The 15,000-nt window shown below is 40.2% G+C and overlaps 1 protein-coding gene and 1 long non-coding RNA gene across 4 annotated transcripts in view; both read left to right on the top strand.

The window, feature by feature from the left end:
• The window catches only part of LOC143291239 (uncharacterized), a 9,592-nt gene extending 377 nt beyond the window's left edge, over positions 1-9,215 (top strand). Inside the window, exons 2-5 of one of the 3 annotated variants that reach the window (XM_076601035.1) lie at positions 1,078-1,267; positions 3,396-3,548; positions 7,641-7,802; positions 8,956-9,215. In XM_076601035.1, coding sequence (XP_076457150.1) covers positions 1,180-1,267; positions 3,396-3,548; positions 7,641-7,802; positions 8,956-9,023 — 471 coding nt within the window. In that variant the 5' untranslated portion in view covers positions 1,078-1,179 and the 3' untranslated portion in view covers positions 9,024-9,215. Of the gene's footprint in view, positions 1-1,077; positions 1,268-3,395; positions 3,558-7,640; positions 7,803-8,955 lie in introns of all 3 variants that reach the window. The other 2 variants (XM_076601044.1, XM_076601026.1) reach the window with 2 other exon arrangements.
• A 5,523-nt stretch (positions 9,216-14,738) lies between these two features.
• Positions 14,739-15,000, top strand: part of LOC143279797 (uncharacterized) — a 7,700-nt gene continuing 7,438 nt past the window's right edge. Inside the window, exon 1 of the long non-coding RNA XR_013054954.1 lies at positions 14,739-15,000. This exon is cut by the window's right edge and continues 1,364 nt beyond it. This is a non-coding gene — a long non-coding RNA (uncharacterized LOC143279797).

Raw genomic sequence — 15,000 nt, 5'->3', positions numbered from 1 at the left:
GTTTTGCAAAGCAAACATGGAAAACATGTTATATTGCATGCATTTTTCTATTCATTTATTAGGGATAAAAATATGCATAATGACCCATATCCACAAATCAAAGCTCGTAACTGCAGGCCAATGTGTAGACCTGACAAATATGGCAACAGGTGAATAAAGAAAACAGCAGGTGAATATTCAATAAAACTAAAGTAAAAATAACCCAGTAAATAGCCAAGTGATAGATGCTTCAACTCCCCATTCAAATGGATAGTTAGCATGCTAAAATACGAAAATCCGTAATGTTTTGTCAAATGTAAGGATGAAACGGAATGCATTACTTTCAGACAGGCTCTTGCACTTCCATGTTCTTTTGCTAAGTTATATCCACATTTCTTCCCCTGAATTTAATTCAAAAGACGGAAAAGTTGTAAAATAGGTAAATATTACAATATACTCTACATTTCTTCCCCTCTTTTTGGAGAGGGGAAATGTAAAATGATGCAATGTTAACCAGTTTACAACGTTCTCCAAGAAACGAACCAGAATGGAAAGAGTAAAGGAGAAATGTGGATATTGCCAACATAAGCAACAGAATGGATGGGTAAGATTTTCGGGACACCTTCCAGCGGACAGCAAGAGTTCTAGATAACCAGGGTTATTAGTCCTGGGGAACCAGTACGATCAGCTAGGCTCTTGCGAGCGTATAGTCCATAAATCGCTTGTAGAATGACACTCGACATTATTTCAGTGCGACAGTTCTCATTTGTGAATTTGTAGAGTCAGCATACATTCCGAAAAGCGACGTTTATGGCAGCGATTATTGCGGAATTCTGTGAATTGTTTTAAAAGATGAGTCCATACTTTCAAAATAACATTGAACATTAGCAGTAGTTATAGTAGTTGCTAATTTATTGGACCTCACCAATATGGTCATTGAATATTTTCTGTGCACACATCCACAAACACGTTTATATGCATATCTAATTTTTAAAAATAGCAGATTACAGTAATATGGTTTTCAGACTTTTTACAAAAACCTTACCCCTCCTACCTACCTTCACATGTCAAGCTTACCTGTTTGATCTTTTGTTGCAGTTGCCATTACATTCAAGTCTGACACTGTGGTAGATCAGTTATCTTCCCACGACCTTTCCGAGGACCTCTTTGCAGCTGAGGGCCAGACCTGTGCTGTGGACAATGCGTGTGCTTCTGCTGGTGCTGTTGGGGTTGTCGGCTGGACTGTGTGGGGCCACCTCGTTGAGAGGAACACGTGACCCAGCTCAAGGTCAGTCTGGTCTGTCTCTGTGGGGCTTTGTATGGCGGGTGGCTTGCTCCTGGCTGCATAAGGCGTGAAAGGAAGGGGAAAGAGAAATGGGATACATAATTCGTAAATGAATTGGGAATATAATGGTCACTTTGCATGACTGAAGGTGCTTGGCATCACTTCACGTTACCACAAAGTATGACTTTTCTTTTTCTTTCTCTGCCAACACCAAAACTTGCAATTGATTACATCAGAAATGATGTATCTGATGGTTGAAAAAGGCTGTTTCTTTGTCAACCACAACTTGTAATAGGTGACTGCGGCATTGAATTGACAGATTAAAGAAGTATCTGTGGTAGTTTTAGTTCTGACTTGATTTATTAAACATTTACTGTAAGTCAGTTTCGAACATTTGTCTTCTCAAATCACATTTGGATTGTTTTTGTATGTTGAATTTTAATCAACTGGTTTGGAATGTAGTTTCTTTCGTTATATTCTTATAATCTAAATTGCATCTTTCATTATTTGTCTAAAACTTTTTTCTCAACATTTTTTCGTGAGGGTTTTCAGTCATTTTGGTATTAGATGCAGTTTTCTGTGGTTTCAAGTGATTTATCTGCTGACTGAATTTAGATCATGTTCGCCATATCAAAGCCCACTTAGACGATTTTTCAAATGTCTTTGTTCGGTTTTTTTTTTTTCATTCATTTTTTTTTTAATGTTCATCATAAGTCAAATCTTATTCTTGATTAAACAAGTACTTAAAGATTTCCGTTTCTCTAAATCATATTCAACGTAGTTCTGCACCAGAACAAATTGTTTTAAAACTTAGTGCCAGCACGCACGCACGAATGCAGTCTTTTCCTTGAGTGCAGGACAATTCGTGCACTCAAAACACGCGAACATGCATACACCACACTAGGATGCACACAACACACCATCACACGGAATATTCGGGGAAGTTTATATATTGGGGTGTGTGTGTGTGTGTAACGAATTCCTGCTGCGTTAAAGGATTGAAGTATGTCTCATTTGAACAGTGCAACAAGAGAACAAAATTTTCAGTTAGCCTTCAAGGGCTGTCTTATTGGCAAGGCAGCTGGGTTTCGTCATTTGTAACGTGCCATTATTTCATCTTTAAAATCTGAAAGCCATTTCTAGACCGCACCAACACATCAAAAGTGAAATATACAGAGCGACAGTTTTCTCGTCTGTCCCGTCTCGTCTTTTTTTCCCCACCATTTGTTGGTTTGCAGATAAAATTAGACTTTTGTGTACAATCGCCAGGGTGTACAGCGAACACATTGGATGCATTCATCCACCCGTTCATTCGTTCGTTCATTCAAATATGTACATCACCAGTATGAGAACAGATTTATAGATTCTAACACCTGGGAGGGTGGGGGGACGGGGGGGGGCGGGCGCACACACATACACACATATATACACATATATATATATATATATAAACCGCTCACGTGCGCACGCACACGCACACGCACACACACCCCTTAAGTTTCAAGATTAATTTAATCTGAGAATACGTCCTTCACAGGTGAACTCACAGCAGTTACAATAGCGCTAAGATTTATCTCCTGTCCGAAAACATTTCATGCACGCACGCGCCCAATCGGGTCTTTTCCTTGATTGCAAGATAACGCACGCACTCAAACACGCGAACACAAACATGCGCACGCCACACAAGCACGCAACACAATTTTCAGGATGGTTTATAGATAACGGAATTTCCTTCAGCGTTAAAGCATAGGTCACATTTTAACAGTACAGCAAAAGTAAATATATTGAATTTTCTGTTAGCCTTCAAGTGATCTTATTGGCAAGGCAGCTTGATTCCGTAACTTTGCGACGTGCCATTACTTCATCTATAAAATGGTAAAGCCATGTCTGTACCCTGCTGATAAACCAAGAGATACAGAAAGTTGCCTCATCTGTCCGTCCCGTCCCGTCTCTCACCCCATTCCTTGGTTCGCTGATTCATTCATTGGTTGATTCATTCATATCTACGGTCGCCAGTGTGACGGGGGCATAAGGCATTCATTCACTCAGATGCATAATCACCTGTATGTGTGACATAGAATTTTATTCAATCATCTGAATACTTCATATCCACGTACTCTCTGCACACCAGACAAGGTTGGAAAGCTGACCCCTCAACAGATACTGGCACTGTGCCGGTTCTTCCAGTTGCCGCAGTGCACTGACAGTCAAGGTCACAGCGGGTCCGCCCATTCTTCCGAGGAAAAGTCCTCTTCTGAGGATGACGCTGCTTCACTGCTTTCGGGTGAGCGAGGTATGTTTTTAATTTTAGCTGGGGAGGTGAAGGTGGGGGGGGGGGAGGCAGGCAGGCAGGCAGGCAGGCACAGACTTAGATTCTAAGTCCTGGGGTGGGTGGGGAGTCCATGATAGATGGGTGCTCACACACCCACCCACCTACCCACCCTTTAGTTTCAAGATTCATTTCATCTGGGAGTGTCCTTCACAGGTGAACTCATAGCAATTCTGTTGGGGCTAACTTATCACCTTTCCGAAAAGATTTCAGATTTTGTAGATTCTAAATCATTTCGAGTTGTACAGATTTTTAAAAGGAACGGTCAGGTCTGAACACATTGAAATAAGCCATTTAATTCATGAACTCGTAACCTTTTGTTGGATGACAGTAACGTTATGAATATTTATAGCGCTGAATCTCGTGCAGAGACAAATCAAAGTGCTTTCGCACCATTCACACGAATGCGTAACTCGGAAGATGTGGGTTAAAGCCATACTTGAAGAGTGAGTGCGTAGACCTGACGAAGCGAAAGAGGAAGTTCATTCCAATTGTAAGGTCGTAGTTATCACTATAATGAAAAAGTTGACATTTTGGCAATGTAAAAAGCCAAAATGTTCCATGGTGTTACATTTAAATATTCCGCTTTCACTACAGTTGTACCCCATGGTAGAAAAAGTTCAATGGTAAAAATTTTCACCAGAGTTACATAGTTTTCGTTGTAAACCATTGCCAAAATATTTCTTTGATCTGCAAATGGAAGGTAATGTTAATGTTTCTCGCCTATGTGGTGCTCAACACAAGTCGATTAGATACGAACTTTCCTTATGTCCAATATCCCTGAACTGAAAGCTTCATCTTCAGCGTTGACAATTTTCAGCAGTCCATTGCTAATGTACGAAGTTTTTCCCGGAGTAGCCCAGTTGGTTCACTGATTTTTCGTTATATTATCTACTTTTAAAAGTAAAACCACCCAATTATTGCACACGCACACTGCATGACTGAAGGTGCTTGGCATCACTTCACGTTACGACAAAGTATGACTTTTATTTTTCTTTCTCTGCCAACACCAAAACTTGCAATTTATTACATCAGAAATGAAAGATGTATCTGATGGTTGAAAAAGGCTGCACAACTTGTAATAGGTGACTGCGACATTGAATTGACAGATTACAGAAGTATTTGTGGTAGTTTAGTTCTGACTTGATTATTAAACATTTACTGTACAAGTCAGTTTCGAACATTTGTCTTCTCAAATCACATTTGGATTGTTTTTGTATGTTGAATTTTAATCATTAACTGGTTTGGAAAGTTTCTTTCTTTGTGATATTCTTATAATCTAAATAATTGCATCTTTCATTATTTGTCTAAAACTTTTCTTAACATTTTTTTCGTGAGGGTTTTCAGTGTCATTTTGGTATTTGATGCATTTTCTGTGGTTTCAAGTGATTTATCTGCTGACTGAATTTAGATCATGTTCGCCATATCAAAGCCCACTTAACAATCAAATCAATCAAATCAAAAACACTTTATTAATCCACATGGAAATTAAGTTGTGCAATCACAGGCTCATTGTAAACACTGGCATAAAATCATGCGCAACATAAGAGATTAAAACTAGTCAAATAAGAATTCCCAATAGCTGACGATATACTAACCCCCCCCCCAACCCCCCAACCCCACCCCCACACACACATACTCATGTTAAGACAATAGGGTATTTGACAACAATATTAACAAATGAAAACGTCCAACAAAAAAGGGAATAAGATTACTAAAAATGACATGCGCGCACGCAAGCACCCACACACGCACACACGCACACACGCACACATGCACACACACACACACACACACACACACACACACACACAAACAAACAAACAACGTATGCATGCACATAACATGTCACGCCAATAAGATTACAACATTAACATTAAGATACATGAAATCCAAGTGAAATAAGAAAATATTTAAAAATCACTTCCGATCACACACACACAAAAATGCTTGCTTGCCCGTGCTCACCTGCTCAGTCCCACATGGCACGCATAATGTCTGCTCCCATACACTCGTCTGCTGGTGAAGTTCAAGTGTTGCTGTGGCGAGGGGGCTTGGGGGGTGGGAGGGTTCACTTAGTGTAATGGATGTTTTGATTGTGTGCGCGAATGGCTGCAGGAATAAATGAATTAATGTATCGAGATGTTCTTGCGCGTGGAGCTCTAAACCTACCACTTATGTCTGACCTTCTGCTGTTAATGTCATCATGTAGTGGGTGTCTTACGTCGGTCAAAATTATTAGTCTGTCAGTCAGTTTTCTATTGTGCATGTCGCTAAAGGTGTCTTGTCTTATACCCACCACCCCACCCGCTTTCCTAATGACTTTTTCCAACCTGTCTGTCATGTTTGGTCAGGTTTCCCCCCCCAGCACACGGCTCCGTACATTAAAACACTACAGACAACAGATGTGTAAAACATTTTGAGCATCTGCTTGCATACATTAAAAGATTTCATTTTTCTAAGACAGTACATGCGACTGTTGCTCTTTAATGAGTGCAGTTGAGTTTTCATTCCAAGACAGCTTATTGTCGATTATCACACCAAGATATTAACAAGACGATTTTTCAAATGTCTTTGGGTTTTTTTGGGTTTTTTTTCATTCATTTAATGTTGGTCATAAGTCAAATCTTATTATTCTTGATTAAACAAGTACTTAAAGATTTCCGTTTCTCTAAATCATATTCAACGTAGTTCTGCACCAGAACAAATTGTTTTAAAACTTAGTGCCAGCACGCACGCACGAATGCAGTCTTTTCCTTGAGTGCAGGACAATTCGTGCACTCAAAACACGCGAACATGCGTACACGACACTAGGATGCACACTCACCATCACACGGAATGTTCGGGGAAGTTTATATATATTGGTATATGTGTGTGTGTTTGTGTGTGTAACGAATTTCCTGCTGCGTTAAAGGATTGAAGTATAGGTCACATTTGAACAGTGCAACAAGAGAACAAAATTTTCAGTTAGCCTTCAAGGGCTGTCTTATTGGCAAGGCAGGTTTTCGTCATTTTGTAATGTGCCATTATTTCATCTTTAAAATCTGAAAGCCATTTCTAGACCGCACCGACGCATCCAAAGTGAAATATACAGAGCGACAGTTTTCTGTCCGTCCCGTCTTTTTTCCCCATATGTTGGTTTGCAGATAAAATTAGACTTTTGCGTACAATCGCCAGGGTGTACAGCGAACACATTGGACGCATTCATCCACCCGTTCATTCGTTCGTTCATTCAAATATGTACATCACCAGTATGAGAACAGATTTATAGATTCTAACACCTGGGAGGGTGGGGGGCGGGGGGGGGAGGGGGGGGGCGCACACACATACACACATATATACACATATATACATATATATATATATATATATATAAACCGCTCACGTGCGCACGCACACGCACACGCACACACACCCCTTAAGTTTCAAGATTAATTTAATCTGAGAGAATACGTCCTTCACAGGTGAACTCACAGCAGTTACAATAGCGCTAAGATTTATCTCCTGTCCGAAATTTCATGCACGCACGCGCCCAATCGGGTCTTTTTCCTTGATTGCAAGATAACGCACGCACTAAAACACGCGAACACAAACATGCGCACGCCACACAAGCACGCAACACAATTTTCAGGATGGTTTATAGATAACGGAATTTTCTTCAGCGTTAAAGCATAGGTCACATTTTAACAGTACAGCAAAAGTAAATATATTGAATTTTCTGTTAGCCTTCAAGTGATCTTATTGGCAAGGCAGCTTGATTCCGTAACTTTGCGACGTGCCATTACTATCTATAAAATGGTAAAGCCATGTCTGTACCCTGCTGATACACCAAGAGATAAAGTTGCTTCATCTGTCCTTCCCGTCTCTCACCCCATTCCTTGGTTCGCCGATTCATTCATTGGTTGATTCATATCTACGGTCGCCAGTGTGACGGGGACGTAAGGTGCATTCATTCACTCAGATGCATACAATCACCTGTATGTGTGACATAGAATATTTTATTCAATCATCTGAATACTTCATATCCACGTACTCTCTGCACACCAGACAAGGTTGGAAAGCTGACCCCTCAACAGATACTGGCACTGTGCCGGTTCTTCCAGTTGCCGCAGTGCACTGACAGTCAAGGTCACAGCGGGTCCGCCCATTCTTCCGAGGAAAAGTCCTCTTCTGAGGATGACGCTGCTTCACTGCTTTCGGGTGAGCGAGGTATGTTTTTAATTTTAGCTGGGGAGGTGAAGGTGGGGGGGGGGGAGGGAGGCAGGCAGGCAGGCAGGCAGGCAGGCAGGCAGGCAGGCAGGCAGGCAGGCAGGCAGGCAGGCAGGCAGGCACAGACTTAGATTCTAAGTCCTGGGGTGGGTGGGGAGTCCATGATAGATGGGTGCTCACACACCCACCCACCTACCCACCCTTTAGTTTCAAGATTCATTTCATCTGGGAGTGTCCTTCACAGGTGAACTCATAGCAATTCTGTTGGGGCTAACTTATCACCTTTCCGAAAAGATTTCAGATTTTGTAGATTCTAAATCATTTCGAGTTGTAAAGATTTTTAAAAGGAACGGTCAGGTCTAAACACATTATTAAAATAAGCCATTTAATTCATGAACTCGTAACCTTTTGTTGGATGACAGTAAAGTTATGAATATTTATATAGCGCTGAATCTTGTGCAGAGACAAATCAAAGCGCTTTCGCACCAATCACACGTATGCGTAACTCGGAAGATGTGGGTTAAGGCCATACTTGGAAGAGTGAGTGCGTAGACCTGACGAAGCGAAAGAGGAAGTTCATTCCAATTGCAAGGTCGTAGTTATTACTATGAAAACGTTGACATTTTGGCAATATAAAAAGCCAAAATGTTCCATGGTTACATTTAAATATTCCGCTTTCACTACAGTTGTACCCCATGGTAGAAAGTTCAATGGTAAAAATTTTCACCAGAGTTACATAGTTTTTCGTTGGAATCCATTGCCAAAATATTTCTTTGATCTGCAAATGGAAGGTAATGTTGGTAATTTTTCTCGCCTATGTGGTGCTCAACACAAGTCGATCAGATACAAACTTTCCTTATGTCCCATATCCCTGAACTGAAAGCTTCTTCAGCGTTGACAATTTTCAGCAGTCGATTAATGTACCAATTTTTCCCTGAGTAGCCCAGTTGGTTCACTGTGATTTTTCGTTATATTATCTACTTTTAAAAATAAAACCACCCAATTATCGCACACGCACATGCACACAGACATGGATACATGCACACACACATATACATACACATTCACTCACTCACTCATTTTTCTTCATGAAGTACATCGTTCATACATCGATTTGAGTACCTATTCATTAACGTACCTATTTCTGTCCCAGGTGTGAAGGAATCCACAGAGCGAGAAATTTGTCCGCCCTGGTATCCGGAGTGCCTAAAACGTCGTTAATCATCCGGTACACGTGGATCTTCCGGGATCCCCCAGTCATTGACCGGGGATTCCGCCGTGCTGACAGAAGCATCGTGGGTCTGTGTTCTTGGAAACGAACTGGCTTTGACAAGATGACGCTTCTTGGAATTTATCGATTGATAATGGATTGAAAATGGTGAAGAGAAAGGGAATAAAAGTTCATGTCTGGAAGTGAAGTGTTCTGTCCTTTCTCACCTTCGCTCAGTTTTTAAAACCAGTGTTTTGTGTGGAGCTGCAAGCATGGTCCGTGCAGCACACATGCACACATTTGCTCGCTCTTTCGGGTTCATTTGACCTCTAAAAGGGATATTGCTCAACACAGGCAAGCACACGTACGCATGCTCAAGCGCGCACACACGCGCGCACACACGTGCATGCATACGAACAGTAAATTAGTTTTATGCCAGCTCCAAAATTACCATAGTCTCGCCAACCTTCACCATGGAACACATCAGTCAGTCAATAAATCACGCTGACATACACAAATCTACGGAAACAAGCTCAATCCAGGTTTTACACTCGTAATCCAGAAAATCAGAACTTTCGCGGGTCAAGGCTGGCATCTTGACCACCAAAGTTACTCATCAGAGCTGAAAAAACTGTACACATTTGAGAGGGGGGAAAGAGGAAAACAAAAGGTAGAAATCTACCCCAAAAATGCATAACAAGCATTTACATTTAACAAAAACAATTCAATAATCAGAAGCCATTAACACAATTATGAAGTACATTAAAGGAATGTAGAAATAGGGCTATGAATTAATGCCTGAAAGTCCGACCATAAGATTTGTGTGTGCGCGCGTGCGCGTGCTTAGTGTTGGTGGTAACAGCAATAGAGGTAAAGGGAATAGATCTTCCATTCTGCACAGTGGGCCAAACGCTGCAGTTGTCTCCCTTTTCTCTGTGTGTGTGTGTGTGTGTGTGTGTGTGTGTGTGTGGAAATAGAACAGGTAAATGCGTTCGAAAACAAATTGCAGAGAAAGAGGGGGGGGGGGGGGGGGGGGGATAATCCATGAATAAAACAAGATTAAAACTGTCCATAGTTCAGTTGATCTGACCGCTTCCACAGGGAAGGTGTCGCAGGGACATTGACAAAGTTGGCGATTTGCGGCAAGATGGGAGGATTAGCGTCATGCTGTGGGTGCGAAGCGTGTCTGAAACTCCTGAGTACACTGCCAGCGTAGTCTTCCTCTAAACTATCCATTGCATAGGGGTTTTTAATTCCTCCAGTATTTTAAGCCCTCTAAACATTCGTGCATAGAAACAATGACAGACACATAGACACACACACACACACACACACACACACACACACACACACACACACACACACACACACACCCGAGAGAGAGAGACAGGGACAGACAAGCAGACAGAACTAATCCCCATCAAATACTTAAAATTTGAAACATTTCGAACCAACGCCCATGATCTAGGAATTCAAAGTAACCCGGAAGACCTACAACCTAAAACTGGTATGAATGGAAAGAATGCTCATTTCTCCATGCATATCATTTACCACGGACATACATAAGCATACACGCAAACGAAATTACAACACCGGATACATATTAGACTCGCATTGTGTGTAAGCGTACATGTAAGCAAAAAATTACAATGTTGGTAGTATGTTTATATGCTTGTATTCTTCAATGAAGAAAAACGTCATTTTTAAAATGGATTTTTGGACAATTCTGTGTCTGTAGGAGAAAGGGTCAGGTCAGCTCAGGGTCATAGCCCTTGCTACTGGTACCATGTAACCCAGTACTACCTGCTGCATGTGAAGTCTCCCAACGACGGACCAGGTGGAGGAGGAAACCTTTCCCAACGGCTGTGAAGGCGGAAGAGGATGACCAAAGGGCAGTGGGTGCTCTTATCCTTGGCTGGAAGTCCTCCTAGAAGACGGAACTCCGAAGAAAAAACCTGCACCTGCCGAGGCCGTCCTACACGTGGCAGTATCTGCACCTGTGGGACTGTGAGCGTCGGTAGGAGAGAGTGGGGAAGGGACTGCACAACTCCTCTTCACTTCACACTTCCAAATTTTCAGTACTACATTATACATCTTTTAGTGCAGAGGTGGTATGAAATTTGCTGGCATCATATCACTTTTCTTGCTTTGAAATGTTTCAAATTTTAACTATATATTTGATGGCCGAGGATTAGTTCTGCCTGTCTGTGTATCTGTCTTTCTACGTACGTATGATTTGAGGGCTTAAAATACTGGGGGGAAAAACAACTATGCAATGGATAGTTCAGAGGAAGACTACGCCGGCAGTGTACTCGGGAGTTTCAGACACGCTTCGCACCCACAGCATGACGCTAATCCTCCCATCTTGCCGCAAATCGCCAACTTTGTCAATGTCCCTGCGACACCTTCCCTGTGGAAGCGGTCAGATCAACTGAACTATGGACAGTTTTGATTAACCTTGTTTTATCCGTGGAATCTCTCTCTCTCTCTCTCTCTCTACCACATGGCCAATGACATTAAAATCTCTCTCTCTCTCTCTCTCTCTCTCTCCCCAAGTTTTTTTGTTTTTTTTGGTGAAACGTGTGTGCCTGTTAAACATCACAAGTATTTATTTCACCCCCCCCCCCACACACACACACACAAACAAAAAAACAAAACCACCAACAAAAAACAAAAACAAAGACCATTGAGTGGAACTGCCTCGTATGTAAGTAAAACATATATAGATACACACACACACACACACACACACACACATACATATATATATATATATATATATATATATATATATATAATACATATGTTAAAGGGAGACAACTGCAGCGTTTGACTCACCTTTTTTTATGGAATGAAAGATTTCTTCCCTTTTCCTCCATCGCTGTTACCACCAACAAAACTACACACACACACACATTGTTAGGGCAGTATCAACATTTCTTCACTTGTACTTTCATTTCGAAGATGGGGAAAGTTGTAAATAGGTGAATAACATTGTAATATACTCTGCATTTCTTCCACTCCACTTTTTATTGGCCTTTACCGCATTTGAGAGGGGGAGAAATGCAGAATATATAATACAATGTTATTAATCAGTTCACATTTTCCGTCTTTGAAACGAACAATGGAAACAAGGGAAGAAATGTGGATATTACCAACGTAGGCTACAAAAAGCCAGTCAAAGAATGTATGGGAAAGTCTTCTGGACACCCTGCATGAGTTCTAGATAGAGTTAAAATGTAGTCCTAGGGGACCAGTACGAACCACTAGGCTTTGGCGAGCGTCTGGTTTGAAATCCGTTATTGGATTACAGAATGACTCATTTCAATGTGACAGTTCTCATTTGTGAATTTGTAGAGTGAACCTTCTGTTTAAAAGCTACATTTATAGCAGCGATTATTGCGGAATTCTGTTAACACCATTACATTTTGTGAGTCCATACTTTCAAAATTACATTGAACATTAGCAGTTGCTCATTTTTGGACCTCGCGATACGGTCATCTCTATTTTGCTGGCTCATCTGAACTTTTTCAGTGCATCTGGGAGAGAATGTCTTCACTGTTGAACAAATAGCAATTCTAATGGTGCTACATTTTATCGCCTTTCCAAAAACATTTCATATTTTGATTCAAAATCAATTCTTCGCGCCATTAGATTTTAAAAGAAACTCAGATCTGAATTCATTATTGAAATCAGCCATTTAATTCACGAACTCATGACCTTTTGTTGAATTATTACTATAATGAAAACGTTGACATTTTGGCAATGTAAAAAAGCTAAATGTTCCGTGGTATTACATCTAGATATTCCGCTTTCACTGCAGTAGTACCCCTTGGTAGAAAAAGTCCAATGGTAAAATCTTTCACTCGGAGTTACATAAAAAGTGTATGTTTTTTAGTTTCATTGCCAATATTAACATTTCTTTGATGTGCAGATGGAAGGTAATGTTATGTTTCTTGCATGTGTGGCGCTCAAGTCGATCAGATACTAACTTTCCTTATGTCCCATATCCCTGAACTGAAAGCTTCATCTTCAGTGTTGACAATTTTCAGCAGTCCATTGCTAATGCACGAATTTTTCCCATCTTTAAGTATCCCAGTTGGTTCACTGTGATAGTTTTTTACTCACTTGTGTAAACAAAGTGAGTCTATGTTTTAAACCGGTGATCGGTTGTCTGTGTGTGTGTGTGTGTGTCTGTGTCTGTGTGTCCGTGGTAAACTTTAACATTGACATTTTCTCTGCAAATACTTTGTCAGTTGACACCAAATTTGGCATAAAAATAGGAAAAATTCAGTTCTTTCCAGTCATCTTGTTTAAAACAATATTGCACCTCTGGGATGGGCACCAAAAAAAAAGAAGCCAAATTATATGCAAACTTAATTTACTGTTATATTTATATTATTTTTATTCTCTAAACTTGGCACTTTGATCTGATATTCTAACACAACAACAAGAGCAGTCATTTTTATCATTTTTTGTTCAAACAGGAACTTCTTTTGCAAAGCATAGAAGTTATATTTATTTTGCATGTCTTTGGTGCAGATAGTAAAAAAGGGAAATTAATCTGTAATTAATGCTAAGGGGCTTAATTTGCTTTTAACTGATCTTTCTCATCTTAAACATTATATTTTGAAACTATACTCAATACATAAAAAGCTTGTGTGTTTTACTCTGTATACAGAGCTTTCACTATGTTCATTCGCCTAAGTGGTCTTTTTCGGAAAATACTAAAATCAATACAACGAGTGGACTTTATAGATCTATTGGCTCAGCCCTGAAGGTCATGGGCAAAAATCAATTGCGTACACATATTTATACATATTCAAAGCGCGTGCTCATATTCTTCGCGAACGCGAACGACGCCATTTTGTTTCAAGTTGTTGACCTGCCCGTTCAATCCTATATTCAATCGACAATACACGATATACACGATAACATGTGATGGAAAGTTGGAGATGAAGACCGTTAAACATTTATTCAGAGAAAGATTTGTGAACGCCTCATCACTTAATGGATTATGCCCCAAACTGCCATAAAAATATCCATAGAATCAGTCGGAATTCACAGTTAAAAATAATAAACCATGAGAGTCAGTACCCTTGAATTGATGAAATGCAAAAATTTCCAGTCTTGACTTTTCTCAAAATGAAGCCCTTTTCACTTCATACGACGTTTAGAAGTACTTGTACTAGGCTCTACATGTTATTAGTTTAACAAAATACTAAATTTTCATATCAACTTTAAAACTATAAAATCAGAATGAACATAAAAGAGAAATTGAATCGACCGTGTCAACCGGGTGTAACTAAACTTGGACATCTATCTAGATCCAGAGAAAACGGCTAAATGTTGCAGTGTGATTGCAGCGATAGCCACGTCTCCTTTACCGCGGACTTAAAAAGAATTTTTAATTTCCTTTAAAGATTTTTTGAATGCCCAAGATACACCAGAATAATAATATTTAAACAGCGTTCTCACTGCGAATACCGCAATCGATTTATCGCCCTTTAAAAAAGCATGTTTAAGTGTTATATTTTTGAACGTCAGTTGAGGAGCCACGACAGTCTAATGGGTAAGACAGTATCTTACCCGAACACCGGGGTTCAAATTTTCCGTTAGGAATTTTTTTTTCTTCTTTTTTGACTCACTTGTGTAAACAAAGTGAGTCTATGTTTTAACCCGGTGTTCGGTTGTCTGTGTGTGTGTGTGTGTGTGTGTGTCTGTGTGTCTGTGTGTCCGTGGTAAACTTTAACATTGCCATTTTCTCTGCAAATACTTTGTCAGTTGACACCAAATTAGGCATAAAAATAGGAAAAATCCAGTTCTTTCCAGTCATCTTGTTTAAAACAATATTGCACCTCTGGGATGGGCACAAAAAAATAAAAAATGAAGCCTAATCATATGCAAACTGCATTTACTGTTATATTTATATTTTTTGTAATCTCTAAACTTGGCACTTTGATCTGATATTCTGACCCAACAACAAGA

The sequence above is a fragment of the Babylonia areolata genome, chromosome 1 (assembly GCF_041734735.1).
Source record: "Babylonia areolata isolate BAREFJ2019XMU chromosome 1, ASM4173473v1, whole genome shotgun sequence".
NCBI lineage: Eukaryota > Metazoa > Mollusca > Gastropoda > Neogastropoda > Buccinidae > Babylonia > Babylonia areolata.
The sequence above is the reverse complement of the archived record's forward strand: the minus strand, read 5'-3'. Positions and strand labels throughout refer to the sequence as shown.